General features: G+C 51.2%; 2 protein-coding genes and 1 long non-coding RNA gene across 3 annotated transcripts; 1 reads left to right on the top strand and 2 right to left on the bottom strand.

The window, feature by feature from the left end:
* The first annotated feature begins 3,238 nt into the window (after positions 1–3,238).
* On the top strand, positions 3,239–3,568 carry LOC131213889 (uncharacterized). The gene is made up of 3 exons (XR_009156986.1): positions 3,239–3,325; positions 3,386–3,410; positions 3,485–3,568. It is a non-coding gene; the product is annotated as an uncharacterized LOC131213889 (long non-coding RNA).
* A 5,148-nt stretch (positions 3,569–8,716) lies between these two features.
* On the bottom strand, positions 8,717–9,340 carry LOC131213750 (uncharacterized). Its single transcript, XM_058207866.1, has one exon. It carries the CDS (start codon positions 9,338–9,340, stop codon positions 8,717–8,719), a length of 624 nt encoding a protein of 207 aa, XP_058063849.1.
* Positions 9,341–14,702: 5,362 nt separating this feature from the next.
* Positions 14,703–17,426, bottom strand: LOC131213751 (uncharacterized). Its single transcript, XM_058207867.1, has one exon. It carries the CDS (start codon positions 17,424–17,426, stop codon positions 14,703–14,705), a length of 2,724 nt encoding a protein of 907 aa, XP_058063850.1.
* Between the last annotated feature and the right edge of the window lie 8,803 nt (positions 17,427–26,229).

The following is a 26,229-nucleotide window of genomic DNA, read 5'->3' on the forward strand; positions in this document are numbered from 1 at the left end:
GCTGGTTCGGTTTCAAAGCGTATATTGTTTCTCTCTTTTATTTTGTTCGATTATTCACTCTTCTCTCTTCACTAAAGCGGTAGCTGCTGGTGACGCCGAAGACATGTTGCAAGTGTTGTTTTGGAATCCTATGCATCCTAGTTTAATTGGACATCTGAAACGAACGAAGTGAAAAGTTTTCAGCATTATTTGATTGCGACTGAATACTGTCGAATAAACTTACCTGGATTATTTCTATCAGGATCACACACGACGGAACGAAAAACACGCTCTTGCACTTCACCCGGGGCACATAATTCGACTGCCCGTTCTCTCTCGGATTTAGAAGTTTTACTCAATTTCGCTATCTCTTTTTTGTATTCCTCTTTCTTTCGCTCGTTACCCCTCTACCCACGAGCGGACCCTCATGAACCGACCCGCTCGCGTCGCTCTCGCCCTTTCTCGTCCTCGTCGCAGGCAGAGGAGCGTTCGAGTTCACTCGTCTCAGCCTTCCTCCGTCGCGTCGCAGGCAGAGGGGTAGCTCGGGCACTTAATTTTGTCCACTGGGAGAACAATAAAGAGAGATAAAATATACGCTTCGAAAGCGAACCAACTGTGTTATTGTGGCTAGGGAGAAAGAAAATGGGAGAGGAAGAATGCGATATGAAGAAAGAGAGGGGACACACTGGAGAGAGGGAGACAAGGGGGTCACGCTAGAGAGTTTATTTTTCGCGGTCCGTTTCTTGCGCCGTTCCACGAACCATTCGCGAACCAGAGCAACTGGCCCATACAAAAATTGTATGAGACCGCGAATGGTGCGTGAAATGGAACGTGAAATTTCGATAAAGGAAGTCAATTTTGTTCACTGGGAGCTCTGGCTTTTAGAATTCCCGAACAAAAAAGTCACTCATATTCTCCATACTGAGACGAAATATCTGAGCGCCGATTCGTTTCTCACCAAAGGCCAGAAAGAAAGCGCAACACCGAACAACTTTTTTGTCTCTGTCACGCTAATGTAGCATCCAGTCCAACGTCAAACTGTTAGAAACTTTTAGTTTCATACAGGAACACAGAACGAACGACGCAAGCAAATCGACTACGCATTATCGGTGTAAAAAGAGTGTTTAACAGTGAATTCTAAGCTGTTGCTTATTTCGGTAAGTAAATTTAAGCATCGGGAAGCATTTCTCGAGAGGTATTTACTTCTAAATCGTGAAAGTGCACCGCGTCTGTTTACATTTTCAGCTGACCATTAGCAGCGTACTATGCAATGACGATAAAGCGTATGGTACAGGATACATGGATGGATACACTCTACGTACACGCAGAGATTAGTGAAAAGTGCATGTGTATGGTGGAATAGTGAAACAATTGTGGAAATATTGTAATTGTAAAAAACATGAAACTGAATAAATGCAACACTTTGTTTACATCCAACTGACAGTTCAATCTGAGGGAGAGGAGTTAACGTTCATGGTAACTTTATTTTTCTTTTAAAAAAATACAATTGCTACCGCGGAGTTTGAATTCGCTGTCACTCGTCGACACGCTTAAACAAGACTGCTTGATGTTGGGTGTCGGACCGCTTGTATCGATTCCTGGCGCGAAGTTCTGATGACACCGCTGTTTCTGCAATCGGGTGATCGTGGCTGCTCGCGCCGGCGGATGCGCGTGTCCAGGATGTAACGTGACTCCCGTCTGGTCCAGTCCGATTGAACGACTGCTCGTGGTCGCCCGATGAGGTCGCTTGGTGTTCGCCGGGCTGCGCGTGTCCAGGGTGCAACATGATCCCGGTACAGTCCGGTTGGATAGCCGCTTGCAATGTTAGCGTGGATTTGCTGACTGATCGATAGAGTGCTTAACTGAGGGTATAGGGAGAAAGAAAGAAAAAAGAGACAGAAATACGAGCCACCCACGGAGCGCCGACGTCGTGACGTCATCAGCCGGATTGCGATATAACAAGAGGGATTGCGATATAAAAATCCGATTGGTTCCACTGTATCGCAATCCGGGCCATACTGAGAGGGGGCATCTCACGAGTCGAAATCCGCGGCTAGAAAAATGAAAAATTGAGTGATTTTTTTCCCAGTGAACAATTTTGAGAGCCCGAAGCTGCCCCTCTGCCTGCGACGCGGCGGAGGAAGGCTGAGACGAGTGAGATCGAACGCCCCCCGAACAAAAAATCGCTCAATTTTTTATTTTTCTAGCCGCGGATTTCGACTCGTGAGATGCCCCCTCTCAGTATGGCGGTTTTACCGGAATAACTGAGTTCTGTGAAAATTGTAACGGTGAAATGTATGGAGTGGGCGTCGTTATACCGGAATCCTGAAGCTTGTACCGGAAAAAATCGTATGGGCGCCGTGAGCGTTTTCCCCTACATTTTTATTCTCTCTTCCCCTCATTCCAAACACCTCTCACCGCCATACTCTCAATGAATTGTCAAACCGTTCTGATGTTGTAAACAAAGTGTTGCATTTATTCATAACCACCAATTACAATATTTTCACAATTGTTTCACTATTCCACCATGTACATGCACTTTTCACTTTTCTCTGCGTGTACGTAGAGTGTATTCATCCCTGAATCATGTATTCCATATATCCTGTACCATCCGCCCTATCGACATTGTCCCGTACGCTTCTAATGGTCAGCTGAAAATGGAAACAGACGCGGTGCACTTTCACTATTTAGAAGTAAATACTTATCGAGAAATGCTTCCCGATGCTTAAATTTACTTACCGAAATAAGCAACAGCTTAGAATTCACTATTAAACATTATTTTTACACCAATATTTGAACCTCTTCGAATTGCTTGCGTCGTGCGTCGTACGTTTTGTATGAAACTAAGTTTCTAACAGTTTGGCGTTGGAGTGCCGGACTGGATGCTACATGAGCGTGACAGAGACAAAAAAGTTGTTCGGTGTTGCGCTTTCTTTCTGGCCTTTGGTGAGAAACGAATCGGCGCTCAGATATTTCGTCTCACTATGGAGAATATGAGTGACTTTTTTGTTCGGGCCCTCTGCCTGCGACGAGGCCGAGGAAGGGCGATCTCGCAGCGCACGAAGTGAGAATGAGACGCGTTCGTTGGTTGCCGGGGAAAGAACGGAAGGAATCCCCGTGAGTTTTGAAATCGCCGTGAGTTTGCTGGTGGAAGACGAACGTTGGAGAGAAAGAAAAAGGAATAGAAATAACAGAGACAGCGAGATCGTGGCAAAGTCCCGAAGTTCCGAGGGTCCGACAGTCTTGTCTTTGTTGTGGACTTGAGCGAATCGGGACGAAACCTGTGCCTCTGTTTTTCTAAGTGCCAAGTGTAAGGTATCAAGTGCCAAGTGTAAAGTCTGTCCAGGTAAGTTTATTGGACAGTATTCAGTGACAACCACATAATTTTTCGCTTTGCTCGTTTCAGACGACTCGTCACATTTGTGGAAAAGGTAAGTTAAAGTGACAGGATTGCAATGCTACAAATGTAACACTAACATTGTTCCTTTCCTTTATTTCATTGAAGATTACGGACCAAATGACGCATGGAAAATAAACCCGGCTCGAGCCCATGTACGCGACCGAAACAAAACATATTTTTTGGCGACGCCACCTCGAAAACTCATCGCCGCACGAATGCACGAATAGGTAGGGAAGAGTGAAAAGGCGAATCAAAAAAAGAGAGCGAAAATATACCGAAATGTACCGCCCAAATACGAACTGTTTCATTTTGGTTAGGGGGAATATGGGAGAAAGAAAACGAAAAAAGCGAGAGAACACACAGGTGAGAGACAGGGGGCCGCTCGGTGAGAGAATTTAATCCACTGCCCACTTCATAGATCAATCCACGGATCACTGCGATTTCACTATGGAAGCTCTTCGGGACAAAATATATGAGGCAGCCGTCCAGTAGTGGATGAGTAGTGGATGAGTAGTGGAAGCCTCCATACTGAGAAATCGAAAATTGTTCACTGGGTTGTTCGGGTTGTTCTTTGGGGGCTCGGGCTCTCACAATTGTTCACTGGGTTACGATAATTCAATAGTTTGGTCAAAATGCGATGAATCGAATCTCTAGAAATTCTCAATTCCATTTCCATAAAACGCAACGACTATTTCGGCTCAATTTTGAGAAAATCACGCTTTTTTAAATGCTTGCTGGCGTAATCACGAACTTGGGTTGGCCGTCATTGTTGATGTCTTCACGATCGTTGATCGTTCTTCACGTTGATGTCTTCACTCATAAATTCTGCCACGGGATAGACAATCATCATCATAAACTTGTTTCATCAATTTAAACGTTTCGGTGAACGTTTTACCGAGATTAAAACAAAACTTTATATTAGCTCTTTGTTTATGCTCGTATCGACACCACAAACTTTCTCTCACTTTAGGCGCAATAACTTTCCTTCCAGTGCACCGAATGTGATGAAATTTTAAACGGAAGTCTGGAAAGGATGTACCTTTCAAACAAATATACCCAAATCAAGGTGATGCCACCAGAAATGTTCCTATTGAAAAAGTCCTGTGAACTTTGCGACAGTCCATGTAGATAGATTGTACTATAGCATAGTGTACATAAAAAATGCGTAAACTTTATTACAGTTTAATACCGTTATAGTTAACATTATACACTATATTGCATTGTTAGACATTACATTGCATTACTTGTTCATATTTCTCAATTGTTCCCTCTTTTGCAGAAGCTGATTACACACTAGATGATTCGTTTTGGAATGAAGAAAGTCCAGTAGGTAAGCAAACTTCGATCAAAGGATTTATGGAACTTCCTTACATCAATTACTAAAGCAGTTATTTCTTCCTATTACCAAACTCGTACAGCCAAATCGAGTGAATCTCTCGAACTCGATTGTCGAACTCGTTTGCCGGGATCACGGTTTCAAATTAGAGAACCTCCTAGCGCTTAATGTGCAAAAATGTGCTAAAAAGTTTAAATCTGAAAGCTTGTCAAGCTCTTTGAGCACGAACTGCCATTCTGGTGCATTTTTGTAAACATTGCACACACAGATACACATACACACATAGCAATTCAGATGTGCGTACGATTCTTGCTATTATATTTCTAAAATTTTAAGACGATTTCCGCGTTTCTGATGATTTCTGCGTTTCCGATAGCGATAGTAACAGTGAAGGAACTGAAAATACAAAAATTCATCGCAAAATATTGCTACGTAAATTTTACAAATTGAATTTTTTATCACCGAAATATAAACTATCTTTGAAATTTTCATTATCTTTGTTCGGCGTAGCATAAACAATAAAACTAATTGATCAAATCCAAAATATCCTAAAAGAACGGCTCGTACCGTAGCGAAAAGTTGACGGAAGCCGGTTTTTCAAATTCGACTACCCATTTGATGCTTTGAGAACTCGATTGATCGGGAGAAAAAGTTCATCCACCCAGTCAACAATTTTGAGAGCCCGAGGCTGCCCCTCTGCCTGCGACGCGGTGGAGGAAGGCTGAGACGAGTGAGATCGAACGCCCCTCTGCCTGCGACGAGGCCGGGGGAGGGCGATCTCGCAGCGCACGAAATGAGCATGAGAATGAACATCCCCGTGAGTTTTGAAATCGCCGTGAGTTTGCAGGTGGAAGACGAACGTTGGAGAGAAAGAAAAAGGAATCGAAATAACAGAGATAGCGAGATCGGGGCAAAGTCCCGAAGTTCCGAGGGTCCGACAGTCTGTCTTTAACTTTTGTTGTGGACTTAGGCGAATCGGGACGAAACTTTTGCCTCTGTTTTTTCTAAGTGCCAAGTGTAAAGTACCAAGTGCTTGTGCTTCTTTGTCGATCACGGGTGATCCTGATAGAAATAATCCAGGTAAGTTTATTGGACAGTATTCAGTGACAACCAAATAATGTTGAAATGTTTTCGCTTTGCTCGTTTCAGATGTCCAACTAAACTGGGATGCAAAGGATTCGAATGCAAATGCAATGCAATGTAACACATCGCTCAATAAGTCCGTAGGATAGCTTATAAAACAACAATATTTTGATATAATTTGTATTTATTCATCAACATAGTCTCCTTTTAAGGCGATACAGTCAGTCCAACGCTTCTCTAACTTTTCGATACCATGTTTGTAGAACGATTTATCTTTCCCTTCAAAATATGCCTCAGTTTCGGCGATGAGCTCCTCATTCGATCCAAATCTCTTTCCCTGGAGCATCCTTTTGAGATCCGAGAACAGCCAATAATCGCTGGGGGCCAAATCTGGCCAGTATGGTGGATGGGGTAACAATTCGAAGTGCAATTCATTCATTTTCACCATCGTTTTCATTGACTTGTGACACGGTGCATTGTCTTGATGAAAGAGAATTTTTTTCTTCTTCATGTGCGGTCGTTTTGCGTCGATTTCAGCCTCCAATCGTTCCAACAATGCCATGTAATATTCGCTGTTGATTGTTTTACCTTTCTCAAGATAGTCTATGAACAATATACCATGACTATCCCAGAATACGGAGGCCATAACCTTGCCAGCAGAAGTTTGAGTCTTTGGGCGCTTTGGGCGGCTTTCATCGGCTGGTGTCCACTCAGCCAACTGCCGATTTGACCCAGGAGTGAAGTGGTAGATCCATGTTTCATCCATTGTGACGTAGCGACGAAAGAAATCATTTTTATCACGGTTAAATAGGGCCAAACATGCCTCAGAATCATCGATTCGTTGTTGTTTTTGGTCCGGTGTTAGCAAACGCGGCACCCATTTCGAACAAAGCTTCCGCATACCCAAATGTTCATCCCAAATGGTAAACACACTGCCTTCTGATATCTTTACGGCCTCAGCAATCTCCTTCAATTTCAATTTGCGGTCGGATAAGACGATTTTGTGGACTTTTTGTATGTTTTCTTCAGTAACTGCCGAATTTGGGCGACCGGAACGTTCAGCATCATCGGTGTTCGTACGACCACGTTTAAAGTCACCAAACCACTTCTCAACCATTTGCCTCGATGGAGCAGAGTCCGAATAACATTTGTCAAGCCACTGTTTAGTTTGCATGGTATTTTTTCCCATCACAAAGCAATGCTTAATGAGCACACGAAATTCTGATTTTTCCATTTTTTTCAATTTACAAAAGTTGATTGAATTGTTCACACTGTAACTTGGTAAATAATAGTCCGAATCATGAAACTTTGACAGATATCGTTTGAAGGTTGGTACTGTCTAAAAATCATAAGGATTCTGTATTTGTTTCGCCATCTATATGTCATCCTGCGAACTTATTGAGCGATGTGTTATTTTACAACGCGTCTAAGGCGTCGAAGGCAGCTACGCACTAAATTGTGAACGAACCGCTAGTGGAGTGTATGCGAACCGAAAAAAGAGGGAGAAAATATACCGAAATGTACCGACCAAATACGAACTGTTTTATTTTACTTTATTTTGTTTACTGGTAAGGGGGAATATGGGAGAAAGAAAACGAAAAAAGCGAGAGAACACACAGGTGAGAGACAGGGGGCCGTTTGGTGAGAAAATTCAATCGACTGCTCACTCCTTGGACCTATCGACTGCTCACACTGATTCCCCCATATAAAGCTATATTGCAAAAAGTCTTCGAAGTAGCCGATGAGAAGATAATGAGCTGTGGATGAGTTGCGGAATTTGAAGTGAGAAGAGCGAAATTGTTCACTGGGCAGTTGAGAGCTCCCGTTACGGAAACTCGATCCAGTGCCGCGATACCCAGTGAAAAATCTTGAACGCCCGAGCTACCCCTCTGCCTGCGGCGTGGCGGAGGAAGGCTGAAACGGCTGAGATCGAACACCACCCGAACAACCCAGTGAACAATTTTGCTCTTCTCACTTCAAATTCCACAGCTCATCCACAAACTCATCCACTGCTTAGAACATCTATTGTGTTCGTGCACGGAGCACGAAGATCACGGGAGAAAAGTACTTCACGAATTTATCTTGTTTGAAGGCTACTTACGTGTGTTGCGTCGGGCGTTCCACGAAGAAAGAGAGCAATGGGTCCCGGTTCCGATCGCACGATCCCCATCGCTCGTGACCCAAGGTGAGCCCGAGTCACCCACGCAGGGTGCTCGGCGCTCACTCGGGCCTCGGAGCCGGCGATATCCGGTCACCGCGTGTCCGATATGACATTTGGTCTGGCGGCTGACCGTTACCACCGCGCCTGACACGTCACGTCAGTCGCGGTGGGCCCCTACAGCAGATTTAGCACACGCTTGTGCTAAACCATCCTCCCTCCTTTGGGACGGAGGCGTCCGTCCCAAATTCCCGTTGGTGGAGGGTCGTCGTCAGGAGCCGCCGTCTCGATAGCAAGCGGTTCCCCCAAGGCAGCGCCACACGAAGCAGCATTCCCCGGGTGGGGTGGCTCGTCCGCCACCCCATTGCACGTAGCGTTGGCATCCGTCTTTGATGGTTCGTCAGCCACTTGGTCGCACGCAGTGGCGTCGTCAGGAAGGCTGAGGGTGGCAGCTACAGGCAGGGGGGCGAGCAAGCGAACGTTCCGCCGGTACACTCTGCTGCCGGTCTTCACGTCAGCCACCCGAATGGCCCCGTCCGGGCCGGGGTAAACGCGAGTGATGACGGCCACCGAGACACTGGAAGGTTGTCGTCGCCGATGAGTACAACCTGTCCTTTCTCGGCGTTGGGCATCTTCCGCGTCCACTTGGCTGCGCATCGCAGTTGCGCCAGGTACTCTGACCGCCAACGTGTCCAGAAGTGCTGGGACATCCTTTGAACCCGCTTCCATCGTGTGTTGAGGGGTTCCTTCTCGTCGTCCCTCAACGTTGCCGGAGTGTTAAAGGAGGAGCGCCCGATAAGAAAGTGAGGGCCTCGACGTCCTCGGGCGATGTACGTGTTGCTGTAAGCGGCCGCGAATTGAGGATCGCTGAGATCTGGTGCATGAACGTCTGCATCTCGATCAGTCTCAACCGCGCGCCACGGGAAGCCGCCTTCAGCAGTCGCTTGGCCACATTGATGTTTGCCTCCCACAACCCACCGAAATTGGGGCTGCGAGGAGGGATGAAGGAGAAACAGATTCCCTCATCGGCGGCCAGCTCGACGACGTGGTGCTGGAACTGGGCATCGTTGAAAACGTCACGGAGCCGGTGCAGTTCCCGAGCAGCACCCACGAAGTTACGACCGTTGTCGCAGTAAATAACATTTGGCCTACCGCGCAGTGACACGAAGCGCATGAGGCCGGAGATGAAGGCTTGCGTGGATTGGTCCTCCACCACCTCAAGGTGCACCGCCTTGGTAGCAAAGCACACAAAGATGCACACGTAGACATCCATGTTGCGGTTGCCCTTCAGTCCAGAGGCCACGACGAAGTGCCCGCACAAGTCGATGCCGGTGTGCGTGAACGGAGGCGACGAGTTCACCCGATGTACCGGCAGAGAGCCCATCTGCTGCGTGAATTGGCGGGGGCGAGCCTTGACATACGTGACGCATCTCGAGAGCTCCCCAGCCACTGTTCGTCGTAGGTCGCGCATCCAATAGCGGGTCCTTTTTTTTTTTTATTATTATTTTACAAGTAGGGGAATGCATTTACGCACGCCGTGTGGGACTCACCCTCGCTGCCGAGGTCCTACCCACTAAGACCCCTCCTTGGTTCTCCATCCTACCCCTTCCGGGACTACCGTTACCAGTTATACTTCGAAAGGGGGGGACTAGGGCTTGTCCTCATGTGTGACTTAACAAAAGTAGCACTCCTGTGCTGTTTGCCCTCACTCCCGGTCGGCAGGTGCGGTGGGCGCCGCCAACGTCTGCGCCGCCAACGTCTGCGCCACCGGCTGCTGTTGCTCTCGTCGCCATTCACCGAGCAGTTTTGCTGTGATGGCTGCAACACACGCGCTCACTCCCTCGAACGCTTTCTCGTTCCCACACATGCGTTGGACGATGGACTCCACAGTCAGTCCATCTCCGACCCTATGCTGCATTTGCTCCCGGGCGTCATCGAACCGGGGGCACTCGAACAGGACATGCTCCGGCGACTCCAGCACGCCCTCACATCTCGGGCATTGCGGCGACCGAGCTCTCCCTATCCGATGGAGATACTCCAAGAAGTACCCGTGCCCAGTCAGGAACTGGGTTAGGGAGGGGTTGGTTGCACCATGCTTCCGGTGCAGCCAGCATTTGAGGTCCGGGATTAGGCGGTACGTCCATCGTCCGTGCACGTCGTTCTCCCATTCCCGTTGCCAGCGCTCTATCGACCGTCGTCTTGCCTCGGCGCGTATGCCCGGGGCTCGGCTCTCGTAGCACTCGCTGTCTTCCTCGATAAGGATCCCCACGGGGATCATTCCAGCAACCACGCTTACGGCCGCTAGGGATACAGTGCGGAAGCCGCCTGAGACCCGTATCGCAGCCAACCGGTGGACTCGATTGAGAGTCACCAGATTCCGCTTCGACGACAGGGCTTCCTTCCAGGCAGGACCCGCGTAACGCAGTACCGAGGTGACGACACTCGCAAGCAACCGTTTTTTGGTGCTGCTGAGGCCCCCAGTTCTGCGCATCATGCCAGAAAGGGCGTCGAGCGCCCTCAATGCCTTGCTGGAGGCCTGCTCATCGTGGGTCTTGAAGTTAAGCCTGTCATCGATCATCACACCGAGGTATCGTATCGCTCTCCGGGAACGAACCACGAGGTCATCGATCGTGATCGACGCCTCTTGGACGGCCCTAAGATTGCTGACCACTACCACCTCGGTCTTGTGTCGAGCGACAGACAGGCTTAGTCCATTCATCCACGCTTCCACCACTTCAATTGACCGCTCCGCATTCATTTCAACCTCTGTCAGGCTCGGGCCACAGACCGTTAGGACGATATCATCGGCGAAGCCGACAACCAAAGTCCCGGCTGGCAGCTTCAGCCGCAGAACCCCATCATACATCATGTTCCAGAGCGTGGGTCCTAGAACAGATCCCTGGGGAACGCCAGCCGTGAGCCGCACTTCCTGTGGACCTGAGTCAGTGTCGTAAAGCAAGACCCGGCCATCGAAGTAGTTCCCCAGTATACGAAGTAGTTCCCCGTAGTTCGTACGACACAAGTAATCGGGAACCCTCATACTGTGAAGTGACTGTGCAATAGCCAGCCAACTAGCGCTGTTGAAGGCATTCTTCACATCAATCGTGACAATCGCACATAGCCGGTTGCCCCCGCTTGTTTGGCCTTTGGCCATGCTGGCGGTATCGACCACCAAACGCACCGCATCAACGGTGGACCTCCCCTTCCGAAAGCCGAACTGCCTACCGGAGAGGCCATGTTCTCCTTCCACGTACTCAGTCAACCTGTTGAGGATCAACCTTTCCAGGAGTTTGCCCATGGTGTCCAGCAAGCAGATCGGCCTGTAGGACGAAGCGTCCCCTGGGTTTTTTCCGGGCTTTGGAAGCAGCACAAGCTTCTGTCGCTTCCATTGGTCCGGAAACACACAATCATCCATGCACTTTTGCAGTGCTTTCCGGAATATGCCAGGACAGGACCGCAGAGCCGCCCTCAAAGCGATGTTCGGGACGCCGTCTGGTCCCGGGGCTTTGCCTGGGGACAGTCGTCGAGCCGCAGATTGCAGCTCTTCGTCCGTGACCATCGCTCGCACCCCATCCCCAGCCGGACCATATGGCGTATCCGGCCAGATCGTCCGCTCGTGTTGCGGGAACAGCTCGGCCACGATCACCCGCAGCCGATCCGGGCACCTCTCGCGAGGAACACTCGGGCCGCGCAGCTTCGCCATCGCAAGCCTATAGGCACCGCCCCACGGATTCGACTCGGCCTCTTTGAGGAGGCGGTTGTAACACTCCTTCTTGCTTGAGGCGATCTTATGCTTCAGCGCCTTTTTAGCAGCTTTAAAGGCGTTGTGCTTTTCCTCTCGATCGCTCTCAGGTCTTGCGCGTTGGCATTCCCGCCTGGCGCGTAGGCATTTTCTTCGGAGGTTTGCTATCTCCTCGGTCCACCAGTGCACTGGTCTCCGGTTGCCTGCTGTGGGCCTTTTCCTTGGCATTGCCGCATCGCAAGCCTTCACCATTGCTGCCACTAACTCGTCGGGACTGAGGGCTTCGTCTCGGTCAACCATCGTCAGGGCTTCCTTGAACGGCGCTTCCCTGAAACACGCTGTCCGCCACTGTCTGCTGCACCCGCGTCGAGGCGCGGTTTGCCGGACTGCGTGCGCACGCTCTCTGCTAAAGCTGTACAGCAGGGCGAAGTGGTCGCTGTAGGTGAAGTCGTCGCTCACTTGCCACTCCATTCCATCACTCAACGAGGGGCTGCAAAACGCCACGTCTATGATCGACTCTCGCCCGTTCTTGCTGAAAGTCCTGGTGCTGCCTTGGTTTGCGAGCACCAGGTCCAGCCGAGCGATTGCCTCCAACAGACGGATCCCTCGCGAGTTTGTCAGCCTGCTGCCCCAGGTGACAGACCAGGCGTTAAAATCACCAGCAACGAGGAGCGGGCTTCGACGGTCCAATGCGTCCACCATCTCATCCAGCATGCGTTCAAACTGGCCAGGGGACCACCTCGGTGGGGCGTAGCAGCTGCACACATACACCACCCCGATTTTCGCCACGACGAAGCCATCGTGTGCCGCGTCGACCACCTCCTGGATCGGGTAATTCCCCCGCACCAGTATCGCTGCCAAGCTCGCCTTGTCTCGCAGCCAGTTTCCGTCCTCGGCAGGCACGCAATATGGCTCGGCCACCAACGCTACATCTCTCTTCCTCTCCTCCATCGACTGCAACAGGAGCTGCTGCGCCATGTCGCAGTGGTTCAGGTTTATCTGTACTACACTGAACATTTGGCATTCTTTAGCGCTGCACAGCGTACGCTTCCCGCGTGGTGATCCACTTCTTTGCCCCCTTTGCAGAGTAGGCAATTCGGCCTGTTCTCGCACTCTGCGACTTTATGGCCTTCTTTCCCGCACCGTTTGCACAAGGCTGACCGGTCCGGACCCTGGCACTGAGCCCAACGATGGCCAAACTCCCAGCACTTATAGCACTGGGTGGGTTGGTCTGCGCTTCGCAGGGTGCAGTCATTCCACCCCACTCTCATTCTTCCGGCCTTCACCAATTTAACTTGGCCGAGATAACTTGGCCTTCCGAGCACGGCCAAGTTATCTCGGCCAACACCCTGTAATGGTGGAACCGGCGCAGTTTTACCACTGGTTCTTCGACCAGCTGAAACTGCTTCTTCAGCTCTGCGGTGATGTCGCTCTCCGTGGTGGACACGTAAAGCCCGCGACACTCCACCGTTGTCCTTGGTGTCAGTGCCGCTACCGAGGCTGCGTCCCCGAGCACTTCTTCCACTAACTCCTTGTGGATCGCGCTTCGTCCTCCATCTTTGAGTTGTATCAGGAGGCTCCCGTCCTTCGCGTGGCCCATCCCCTTCACCACCTTCCCCAATTCTCCGAGCTTGGGATCCTTTTTCAAGGTGTCGGTGATGCGGGCGTAATTCTCGCTGCTCGCTGCCTTTACTAGGAGCGCGTCACCCCTGTGCTGGTGCTGCCATCCCTGGCGAGTCTGCACCTTCCCCTTCCCTCCCGAGACCGCTGCCTTTTTGGGCTTCGGCTTGCTCCTCTTGACGACGACAAAGCCGTCTTCGTCGCCTTTCATCCCCTCTTCCACATCCTCCTGCTTCTTCTTCTTCATCATGTCATCTCCGCCCTTCTTGTGGTCTTTCGTGGGCGCCACGATATCCACACATTCCCGTTTTTTTGGGGCACCATCTACCTCTCCAGGAGTACTTCTGCGCCTCTTCTCCGTTGGAGCGGCAGTACCAACAGGCGTTTGCTGGGGCTTTTTCAGCGCCGCAGCATAGGATTGCTGTACTTTGGATGGAGTCCCCTGTGTCTCTCCCTGCACTGGTCCTCGTCTAGCCCTTTCTAGGGCCTCCACCAGCGATCCCCTCTCCCGTTCCGCAGCTCTGATATTCCGAATCAGTTGGGCTGCCATCTCCCGAATATGCGCCTTAGCGCCTGACCTGTTTACCGCTAAAAGGACGAACAGTTTCTGGGCTGTTTGCATAGCCACTTGTATGTACCGCGCATCGCCTTCAGCCGCGGTGGCTCCTTCCTCCCTTGAGCTCGGGGCCTCTAGCACTCCGCGGTCCTCGGGTTTCCCCCGGGGCATCGGACAAGGCTTCTCTGTCGCAGCCTGCGACACCGAGCTTTGCCCTGCCTCCCCGCAGCCAGCCTCGCTTAGCGACACGAGAACCGGTGCAGTTGACGGCTTTGCGCCGGCCGCCTGTGGGTTCGTGTCCCCACTGCTCGTCCCCAGTTCGGGATCGGGTTCGGGGCCTTGCTTCGCGCTTGGCCCGGCCCCCCCTGGTGGCGGTGGTGAGCGCGCCACCTTGCGGCTTCTGGCGAAGACGGCCGCCTCTTTTCTTTCTCCCTCCATCACTCACTCACAGCGGTTAGTTCCGACAGGCATACGTGTCCCACACGCGCCGAGCTCACTCCACGCGCACCTAGTCCACGCACACCACTATTTCTCCACGCGAGCACCGTCAGCACTGCGACGCGGCAGTCGTGCTATAGTTGTGCGTTTACACAACGGCGCACCGACCGCGCACGGCTAAAATCGCTATTTAATTAACACCAGCAATGTTTTTCACTGCGCACTACACTTGCTAAGGACCGAGAAGGTCCTTAGCCAGGGTCGTATTGGTATCACTAGCACCAAATACGCCCTTTTCACCCTAAATTCTGGCTTTACCACGGCCAGCACAAGCTCACACCCTCACTCATTCAACTCGCGATGACCACTCCGCGATGACCATAGCGGGTCCTAAATTCCGCTATAACCAGGGCGACTCCCGCGTTGTTGTTTCCTCGCGTGGATGTCCCGGATCATCACCCTTGAAAACGGGTGGGACTTCGGGACGAGGATGGGTAGTCGCGCCTCCTCAGCAAGTTCGTCGTTCTGCAGCCTCCCTTGCACGTGAATCAACCCATTTACGCAGATCGGGTTGAGATGCTGGAGGCGACTCGTTGGCGTGATGTGTCCGGTCATTTGCATCTCGCGCACTTCATTCGGATGGACCGTCGTCTGCATCCGTAGCAAGATGTATCGCAGCCCTTCCTCTTGGGCTGCGAGCGTCATGGGACCGTATGTCGCGGAAAGGCCAGGATTCTTTGCACGTAGCGAGGCCGATCTAGCCTTGAAATTGTTGACTGCGCGTCCAAGCCAGGCAAAGTGACGGCGTGTCTGTGGTAATGAGCAGTGGTGCTTGTATTGCGAGATCAGGTCATCGCAAGCAGGCCCGACGGTGGCCAGTAGCACTGGAGCTTGCGGGGCCACTGCTTCCAAGACGGCGGGATCGGCAGATGGGCTCGGCTCAAGTATCCCACGACATCCCGTTTGGACGAATGAAGGACCGTTCAACCAAAACGTCATGACGTCTGGCCGTATCAACTTTCGTGCCGAGATGCCTCGGGACACGATGTCGGCCGGGTTAAGTTTGGTGGGCACGTAGCGCCAGTCGGTGGTCACGGTAGCCATCTGGACTTTGGTGACTCGGTTCTCCACGAAGACGTCCCACCGAGAATTGTCCGAACGTATCCAGGTTAGCGCTACCTGTGAATCGGACCACCAATACGTTTCGTAGACACGGGAGCCGAAGACGTCCTTGATTCGCACGTAGAGATCGGCTAGCAAAACTGCCGCTTGCAGCTCTAGTCGTGGCAACGTCATTGCCTTAAGTGGGGCCACGCTGGACTTGGAGCACAGCAGGCGCGTGCTCCGTTGGCCCTGGTCATCCTCGAAGGTCACGTAGACCATGCAGCCGTAGGCCTTTACGTATGCATCGCAGAAGCCGTCGATACGCAGCGTCGTCGGTCCGCTGGGCGATGCCATCCGTGGGATATGTAGCTGTCTCAAGAGTGGAAGTTGCGACGTGAACTTGTTCCACTCTTGGACCGTTGCGGGTGACACGTAGTCGTCCCATGCCAGATCTTCTCGCCAGAGATCTTGCATCATCACTTTCGCAGTGATGATCACCGGCTGCAGGATCCCGACCGGATCGTACAGCTTGCAGATCTTGGCGATGAGGCCGCGCTTCGTCAATTGCTCCGCTAACTGAATAACGTCCTCGTGTATGACCAACTGAAACGTGTCATCAGTTGGGCACCACGACAGTCCGAGCATGCGCACAGCCTCGCGGTCGCCGATCTTGACAGGAGCCTCCCGATGCTCCTGCGGTACGTGACGCAGTATCTCAGGATCGTTGGACGCCCACTTCCGCAGCGGCATGCCGCGGCGAAGTAGCGCCTGCTCCACTCCCGAGTACAGGGCACGTAGCTCGTCGGGTGTGGAGGCGCCCAGCGACAGGTTATCCACGTAGAACCCTCGCTGGATTGCGTCAGCGACTTGCGGGTTTCCAGCACGCGCCTCATGTCCGGCCTCTAGCAGCGCTCTGCAAGCTAAGTATGAGGAAGCGGCCTCGCCGTACGTTACTGTACGCAGTCGGTACGTCTGGATGGGGTCGTCTTTGCGTTCGCGCCACAGGATGCACTGCATCCAGGTGTCCTCATCCGACACCCACACCTGGCGATACATCTTTGCGATGTCGGCCGTTGCCACCACCGTTTGTACTCGAAAGTCGAGCCAGATGCGCAGCAGATCCGGCTGCAAGACTGGTCCAACGACCTGCAGATCGTTGAGCGACACCCCCGTAGATGACTTTGCGCTGGCGTCGAACACTACACGTAGCTTTGTGCTCGACGACTCAGGCTTGATGACGCATGAGTGGGGTATCACGTAGATTACCCGTCCGGCGCCGTCCGATTCGACCGGCGTCATGTGCCCGAGGTCCACGTATTCGCGCATGAACGCCCGGTAGTCGTCATACGTCTGAGCGCGGCGCTCTAGCTTGCGCTCTAGAGCTAGCAAGCGCTTAACTCCGTGTTGGTAGGAGTCGCCAAGCTGCTTCAGCTCCCCCCGTAAGGGAATTCGGACGACGTATCGGCCGTCCGGTGCCAACGACGTGGTTTCCTTAAAGAAGGCCTCGAGGTCCGGTGAGGAGATTTTCATTGAAATCGCGGCTTGAGGCAGGGACGCGTCCTCCACCTGCCAGAACCTCTCGATGCTCGTCCTGGGGTCTTCTTCCGCTGTGGCCACCCCGCATTGATGTGACCTCACGTCATCGGCCACATCCTCTTGGACTATACCACCCACGAGCCACCCGAACACAGAGTTCTGGATTGTGAGTCCTTGATGGTTTCGTCTTAAACCGGGTGTAAGCGCGGCAAAGTATACCCCGGCTCCCAATATTGCGTCAATTGGGCCGGCAACGTTAAAGTTATCGTCAGCGTACGATAACCCTGCCGGGACGTCAGTATCGCTCAAGACGATCGTCTGGTGAGGAAGGTCGGGCAGGTCCGGGATCACGTAGAATTTCACCGGGTACCAGTGACTTCCGCTGAAGCTTCTTATGGTGGTAACGCATTCACGCGTGACCATAAGTGGCCCAGAAACTCCGTCCAACTTCAGCTTGGACACGTCAAGCTGCATTCGCAGCCGTCTTGCCGCCTTGATCGTAATGGCATCAATTTGGCTGCCCGAGTCAAGTATGCATCGCAACCGATGCCACCCTCCGTCGGGGCCCAGCACCTGAACCACCACGGTTGCTAACAACGTAGCGGCGCCTTGTGGCGTACGGGAACGAGGTGTACGGGAACGTGGTGTACGGGAACGAGGTGTCCGGGAACGAGGTGTACGGGAACGAGGTGTACGGGAACGAGACGCACGGGAACGCGCACTATAATGTTCTTGAACGCTGGACGCGATGCAGCTGACCGCATGGGAGCCGATGCGGGGATTCTCACGGTAGAGAGGCGAATCGCAACTGACCACGCGGGTGGGGACACGAGAGTTCTCACGATAGAGGGGCGCGGGGTGACTGACGGCGCGACAACGAGCACGGGAGCCCTCACGGTAGAGGGACGCGCCGCAACTGCCAGCACGCGGACGAACACAGGAGAGTCACTTTCCTCCGTCGAGGTATACTACCGAGCTGCACAATATGGTGTGGTGCTTCGCTTGGCAGTGCTGGCACCATTTGTCCGACTGGCAGTCTGCTGCCTTATGCGACCGAGAGAAACAATTGACGCACTTGCCTCTCTCCATTATATAATTGACGCACTCCAGTGCGGAGCGCGCCCGCAGCTCCGGGCAGAAGTTGCTCTCGTGCCCCGCCTTATCGCACGCGTAGCATTGTCGTCGTGACTTGGCATCCGCGCTCCCGCGTGGAGCTGGTGATGGTGCGGGCTTCGGCGCGGGCTTCGGCGGGGTGTTCGGTGCGGTGTTGGTCGTGACAGCCACGTAGGCGGTCTTCCGCGGGGTGGAAGCAGTTTGCGCCGTCTTGGGGCCGGAGGCACGGGAGCCTGCTTCCCGCTGCCGTCTTGGCTAATAGTAGAGCTGGTTCGCCATTTTGTCCAGCTCATCCCGCAACTCCTTCCACGTGGGGATCGCGTGCTGGTCTGCCCGGCGAGCGACTCTGGAGAGACTGTCCTCATCGAGCTTGCTGAGCACGATGCTCACGAGGAGCCCGTCCTCCATTTCCGATGCACTCTTATCGCTCGCACTATCGATCCGCCGGACCGACGTGATGGCCGTCTCCACTGCGTCGATGAGGCGCATTAGTTCGTTCGGGGACGCGCTCGTTAGCCGTGGTGCTTCGAGAATGGCACGACAGTGCCCCAGGAACGCCACGCGCTTCTTACAGAAGCGCTCCTGGAGCCGTGCCCAAGCGTCCGCGAACGCGAACGGCATCCCCACACTTTCGAACGCTTCGGCGCTCTGCCGCGCAGGGGGGAAGCCGTCAAAACATTGCAGGAGGTACGCATAACGTGTTGCGTCCTCCGGCCAGCCGCTGAGCCGCTTCTCGAGACGCGAAGCGAACGCTGGCCACTCCGACGGATCGCCTCCGAACTTCGGCAGGTCAATCCTTGGCAGGTGCTCCTGCCTGGGAGTGGCTGCGGCTATCGTGGTGTCCAGGGTGAAACTAGACGCCCCTTCCGCTTTTCGCAGGCGGCCCAGCACCACCCGTGCGGTGGCGTAAGCGCTGCTAAACGGGCCTCGCCGCTGCGAGGTGCCCGATTTTGCCTCTATCCGCGACAGGGCGGTGCACCCGTCGCGGTAGAGGCCTTCCAACATTTCCAGCTTGACCGGTACCATGTCGTTCTCCATGGTACCGGCCTTCGCGTCATCGATGAGGGCCCATATGGCTTCCACAAGTGCGGCCACTTGCCTGGCCGCCTCGTTGGCGGCAGATGGCCGCCCGAGTTCGTCTCCGCTACCCAAGCGTCCGCCATCGCTGTTGGCGCGCGACGCTTCGGCCTTCGGCGGCCGACCAGCGTCACCTTCGGCGCACGGTGCCGGCGACTCATCGCCCGATGGCAGTTTCGTAGTCGGCATCACGCACACGTACACACGGGAGTGGAATACGCGGAAACGAAGTACGGAAGCCCTCGTCGAGCACACGGACACACGCGCACGTACACACGGGTGCGGAACACGCGGGATCGAAGTGCGGAAGCCCTCGTCGAGCACACGAACACACGCGCACGTACACACGGGAGCGGAACACGCGGGAACGAAATGCGGACGCCGATCCTCACGCCCACAGACACACGCACACGAGCAGTAACGGCGTGGGCACGGGATCACACGAAATGGCGCGCGCGTACAGCCAACAAAGTACCCGAAAGCGCACGGAGCACGAAGCTCGAGGCACGGAAGCCAACGCGCCGACGCGACACAAGGGTACACTCGAGTACCCGCACACGGGAGTATTGGCGCACGCGGAGCGCGAAGAGTCACGGGAGACGCACGTCTACGTCTTCACGGAATCACGAAAACTCACAAGACGTGATCAATATCACGTCGGGGTCACCAAAATGTTCGTGCACGGAGCACGAAGATCACGGGAGAAAAGTACTTCACGAATTTATCTTGTTTGAAGGCTACTTACGTGTCGGGCGTTTCACGAAGAAAGAGAGCGATGGGTCCCGGTGCCGATCGCACGATCCCCATCGCTCGTGACACAAGGTGAGCCCGAGTCACCCACGCAGGGTGCTCGGCGCTCACTCGGGCCTCGGAGCCGGCGATATCCGGTCACCGCGTGTCCGATATGACATTTGGTCTGGCGGCTACCGCCGTTACCACCGCGCCTGACACGTCACGTCAGTCGCGGTGGGCCCCTACAGCAGATTTAGCACACGCTTGTGTTAACCATATTGTATATGGAGCTTGTATGGTGGCATGGCAGTGGTCCGTCGTTAGGTCCATGGAGTGAGCAGTCGATTGAATTCTCTCACCGAACGGCCCCTGTCTCTCACCTGTGTGTTCCCTCGCTTTTTTCGTTTTCTATCTCCCATATTCCCCCCTAGCCAAAATAAAACAGTTCGAATTTGCTCGGTATATTTCGGTATATTTTCTCTCTCTTTTTTCGGTTCGCGTACACTCTTCACTCTTCACTACCCATTGAACAATTTCGCTCTTCTCACATCGAATTCCACAGCTCGTCCACAGCTCATTCGCTTCTCAACCGCTACTTCGAAGACTGTTTCCCATATAGCTGCATATGGGGGAATCGCTGTGAGCAGTGGTTAGGTCCAAGGAGTGAGCAGTCGATGGAATTCTCTCACCAAACGGCCCCTGCCTCTCACCTGTGTGTTCTATTGCTTTTTTCGTCTTCTTTGTCCCATATTCCCCCTAACCAAAATGAAACAGTTCGTATTTGGTCGGTACATTTCGGTATATTTTCTCTCTCTTTTTTCGGTTCGCGTACACTCTTCACTCTTCACTAGCGGTTCGTTCACAATTTGGTGCGTAGCTGCCTTCGACGCCTTAGACGCGTTGTAAAATGCAATGCATTGCATTTGCGTTCGAATCCTTTGCATCCCAGTTTAGTTGGACATCTGAAACGAGCAAAGCGAAAACATTTCAACATTATTTGGTTGTCACTGAATACTGTCCTGGATAAACTTACCTGGATTATTTCTATCACGATCACCCGTGATCGACAGAGAAGCACAAGCACTTGGTACTTTACATTTGGCACTAAGAAAAATCAGAGGCAGAGGTTTCGTCCCGATTCGCTCAAGTCCACAACAAAAGTTAATGACAGACTGTCGGACCCTCGGAACTTCGGGACTTTGCCCCGATCTCGCTATCTCTGTTATTTCTATTATTTTCTGGTCAATGCTCTGATTACTAAAATGCTGACCAACTTTGATTGTTTCTGTGATTTTATCGCCATTTTCGATTGCGGGTCTGCCTGTGAAAGGTGCATCTTAAAACATCGAAAATAACCAAAACGGGTCAACGAAACTAAAATTACACGTTACTAGCTTTTAGAGTATCGACACCATAATCACCATGCACAATTTCAGCGACCTAGCTTGAATTTTCGCCTTCTTCAAAGAAAAATTGTAAGTTGTACCGAATTTTCTCCATGGTTACTTGCATGGTTAACCCCCTTTGACTTACTAACGAATGAGACAAACAAAAAACAGTGAAAGCATTTTTTTAGTGTAAAGTATCAGCGTTAAAACGAGCCTTAACTTGAATCTGTATGATCGATACTTCACAAGATATCGATCACTGAAGGAATCTATCCTGAAAAACGTCGATTACTTTTCCCCAACCTATTAAATAGCGTAACGGGCAATGAAGCCTAACTGAGCTCTGAGCCAAAACACACACACGCATTAAGAACTAACGGGGACGAACATACCCGAACAAAAAAGTCACTCATATTCTCCATACTGAGACGAAATATCTGAGCGCCGATTCGTTTCTCACCAAAGGCCAGAAAGAAAGCGCAACACCGAACAACTTTTTTGTCTCTGTCACGCTAATGTAGCATCCAGTCCGGCACTCCAACGTCAAACTGTTAGAAAATTTTAGTTTCATGCAGGAACACAGAACGAACGATCCGCAAGCAAATCGACGAAGCATCATCGGTGTAAAAATAGTGTTTAACAGTGAATTCTAAGCTGTTGCTTATTTCGGTAAGTAAATTTAAGCATCGGGAAGCATTTCTCGAGAGGTTTTTACTTCTAAATCGTGAAAGTAAACCGCATCTGTTTACATTTTCAGCCGACCATTAGCAGCGTACTATGCAATGACGATAAAGCGTATGGTACAGAATACATGGAATAAAGGATTCAGGGATGGACGCGACGTACACGCAGAGATTAGTGAAAAGTGCATGTGTATGGTGGAATAGTGAAATAATTGTGGAAATATTGTAATTTTTAAACATTTGTGGTTATGAACATTGTTACATGTGAATACAAAACATTGTTTACATCCAACTGACAGTTCAATCTGATGGAGAGGGTATAGGGAGAAAGAAAGAAAAAACAGACAGAAATACAAGGCACCCACGGAGCGCCGACGTCGCGACGTCATCAGCCGGATCGGGATATAAGAACAGCTTTCGGGGTACAAGAAGCCGATTGGTTCCACTGTATCGCAATCTGGGCCATACTGAGAGGGGCTTCTCACGAGTCGAAATCTGGGTTAAAAAAATGAAAAATTGAGTTACTTTTTCCCAGTGAACAATTTTGAGAGTCCGAGGCTGCCCCTCTGCCTGTGCCGCGGCGAGGAGTGCTGAAACGGATGAATCCGAACGCCCCTCTGCCTGCGACGAGGACAAGAAAGGGCGAGCGGGCCGATTCATAAGGGTATGCTCGTAGGTAGCCGGAGGAATACAAAAACAGAGATAGCGAGATTGAGTAAAAATTCTAAGTTCGAGAGAGAACGGGCAGTCGATTTTGTGCCCCGGGTCAAGTGCAAGTGCGTGTTTTTCGTTCCATGGTGTGTGATTTTGATAGAAATAATCCATGTAAGTTTATTGGACAGTATTCAGTGACAATCAAATAATGTTGAAAACTTTTCACTTTGCTCGTTTCAGATGTCCAACTAAACTAGCATGCATAGGATTCCAATACAACACTTGTAACCCGGGCGCCACACTATGAGAAACTTGAATAAAATGTATGGCAGGCCAAGAAACTATGAATCTTTTGCTAGAGTTCCGTGAGTGACTTTGAGTTGCTTTTGAGCGCCTTTTGTTTACGGGATATTTTCTCGTTTCGGGGGTATTTTTTTTCAATTTGACAGTTTACTGCAAATTTCGGCAAATTTTTATTGCTTTCCAAAAATATGGCTAGTTTTTCGACAGCGGATCAAATTTTGACAAAAATGGCCATAGAAGGAGAAGGAAAGGAAACTTAAAAATCAAGGCATAAACAAACGAACTGTCATTTCACTCACTGGAGCTCACGGAATATCTCGCGCAAAAACTTCAAGTGTGAATGCTAGCTTATCAAAAAACCTGTAGAGAAAACTCATAGTGTGGTCGAGGCGTAACATGTCTACGGTGTCACCAGCAGCGACCGCTTGAGTGAGGTGTGAAGAGTGAATAATAGAACAAAAAAAGAGAGAGAAAATATACGCTTCGAAACCGAACCAACTGTGTTATTTTGGCTAAGGAGAAAGAAAATGGGAGAGGAAGAATGCGATACGAAGAAAGAGAGGGGGGACACAGGAGAGAGGGAGACAAAGGGGTCACGCTAGAGAGTTTATTTTTCGCGGTCCGTGTCTCGCTCCGTTTCACGAACCATTCACGGTTCTGAGCAACTGGCCCATTCAAAATTTGTATGAGACCACGAATCGTTCGTGAAAAGTTCGTGAAAAATGAACGTGAAATTGCGGTCCAGGCACTCAATTTGGTCCACTGGATAGACACTGTATTAGCGGGGAAGACACAAAAAAGTTTTTCGCTGTCACGCTTTCTTTCTGGCCTTTGGTGAAAATTGAATCGGCTCTCAGATATTTCGTCTCAGTATGGAGATTTTGAGTGACTTTTTTGTCACAGTGAACAAAATTGAGTGCTTCAGCTTTTCTCACTTGGAGTTTCGTGGGACAAACCACGGGCCAGTGTATTTCGTTCATACAAATTCCCATACTGAAAATGCCTGATCCCTCGTTGGCGGAATCTGGTCCCTCTAATTTATTTCTCGGAATTGCCCCTTGTCTCCCTCTCTCCTATGTGCCCAGTCTCTTTCTTTCTCTCGTATTTCCTCCCTTCCGTTCGAGAAAATGCTTCGGGTTTCGAATTCGGTTCGGGATCGGTTTATTGTTCGCTCTCTTTTCGTCTCTTTCGTTCGCTCACCGATTCACTCTTCCCTATACGCATACATATTCGTGCATTCCTGGCTGGCGCTATGCTGCGTTGGTGGGTGTGAGGTCTGCTTTGCCCAGTGAGCAAAATTGAGTGCCGGCCGCTCTTTCAGGTTCATTTTTCAGGAACTTTTAAGGAACCATTCGCGTTCCTATACAAATTTTGTATGGCAAAGTTCCAAAGGAACCTGAACCGTTCGCCAACCGGCGCAACGAGTCGACCGCCAAAGATGAACTCTCCAGCGTGACCCCCTTGTCTCCCTCTCTCCTGTGTGTCCCCTCTCTTTCTTCGTTTTCTTTCTCCCAATTCCCCCTAGCCAAAATAACACAGTTGGTTCGGTTTCAAAGCGTATATTTTTGCTCTCTTTTTTGGGTTCGCGTTCACTTTTCACACTTCTCTATAGCGGTCGTAGCAATTTGGTGCGTCGACAATATCACTTGTTGGTGACGCCGTAGACACGTTGAAAAATGTTTTGCATCCTAGTTGAACATCTGAAACGAGCAAAGCGAAAACATTTCAACATTATTTGATATTCACTGAATACTGTCCAATAAACTTACCTGGATTATTTCTATCAGGATCACACGCGATGGAACGAAGAACACTTGCACTTCACTTGGAGCAAAATCGACTGCCCGTTCTCTCTCGGACTTATAATTTTTACTCGATCTCGCTATCTCTTTTTTTGTATTCCTCTTCCTTTCGCTCGTCTGTTCGTCTTCGCGTTCGCATGGCCCCTCGGCTCTGAAACCCTACCCTCCCTGTAAATGAAACCCACAAGCTAACGCATGAAACCCCCCCCCCCTCTCGTGGTTTCTTCCGCTCTTTTACCCCTGTACCAACGAGCGGACCCTCATGAACCGGCCCGCTCGCCCCTTCTCGTCTTCGTCGCAGGCAGAGGAGCGTTCGAATTCATCCGTTTCAGCCTTCCTCGCCCTCGTCGCAGGCAGAGGGGTAGCGCGGGCACTCAATTTTGCTCACTGGGTGGTAGTGGGTAGTGCAATCCGCCGACGTACACATTATCGGTGGCTCCAGGGGGTGTTGTTTTCGGTGTTGATGCGTAGATCGTTTCGCGCGTAGTTTTCGATACATTACACAAAGGAAGATAAGAAAGTAAATTTTTGTTAGAGTTTTTGCATTGCATTCCTGTAATTTTATCTTACCTTCTCCACAAACGTGACGAGACGACTGAAACAAGTAAAGCGAAAACATTTCAACATTATTTTACTGTGACTGAATACTGTCCACTAAACTAACCTGGATTATTTCTATCAGGAACAAACATGATCGAAAAAGAAGCACTAGCATTTGGTACTTTGCACCTGGCACTTAGAAAATACAGAGGCAGAGGTTTCGTCCCGATTCGACAATTTGCCTAAGTCCAAATAGAACAGAAGTTCAAGACAGACTGTCGGACCCTCAGAATCTGCGTGATTTTGCCTCGATCTCGCTATCTCTATTTTACCTATTACTTTTGCTTTTTCTCTACCGTTCGTCTTCCACCAGCACCGCATACGCATCGCCTCTCGGTCATAGCGCCTTTCCTCTCCAGGTAATTCAAACCCACAAGCTGACGCGTGAAAGCCCTCCTCACGGGGTCGCTCCACTCCTTTCCGCCGCAACCAAGAAGCGGACCCTCATGAGCCGGCCCGCTCGTTGCAGTGAGCATCGCGCTCGCCTTCCCTCGTCCTCGCCGCAGGTAGAGGGGCGTTCGATCTCACTCGTCTCAGCCTTCCTCCGCCGCGTCGCAGGCAGAGGGGCAGCCCGAACAAAAAAGTCACTCATATTTTCCATACTGAGACGAAATATCTGAGCGCCGATTCTTTTCTCACCAAAGGCCAGAAAGAAAGCGCAACACCGAACAACTTTTTTGTCTCTGTCACGCTCATGTAGCATCCAGTCAGGCACTCCAACGTCAAACTGTTCGAAACTTTTAGTTTCATGCAAAACGTACGACGCACGACGCAAGCAATTCAACGAGGTAAAAATATTGGTGTAAAAATGATGTTTAATAGTGAATTCTAAGCTGTTGCTTATTTCGGTAAGTAAATTTAAGCATCGGGAAGCATTTCTCGATAAGTATTTACTTCTAAATAGTGAAAGTGCACCGCGTTTGTT

Source organism: Anopheles bellator, chromosome X, assembly GCF_943735745.2.
Source record: "Anopheles bellator chromosome X, idAnoBellAS_SP24_06.2, whole genome shotgun sequence".
Classification (NCBI taxonomy): Eukaryota; Metazoa; Arthropoda; class Insecta; order Diptera; family Culicidae; genus Anopheles; species Anopheles bellator.

Coding starts and splice junctions, on each gene's coding strand:
- LOC131213751 (XM_058207867.1), bottom strand. CDS start 17,426: ATGCAGCTTGACGTGTCCAAGCTGAAGTTGGACGGAGTTTCTGGGCCA.
- LOC131213750 (XM_058207866.1), bottom strand. CDS start 9,340: ATGGGCTCTCTGCCGGTACATCGGGTGAACTCGTCGCCTCCGTTCACG.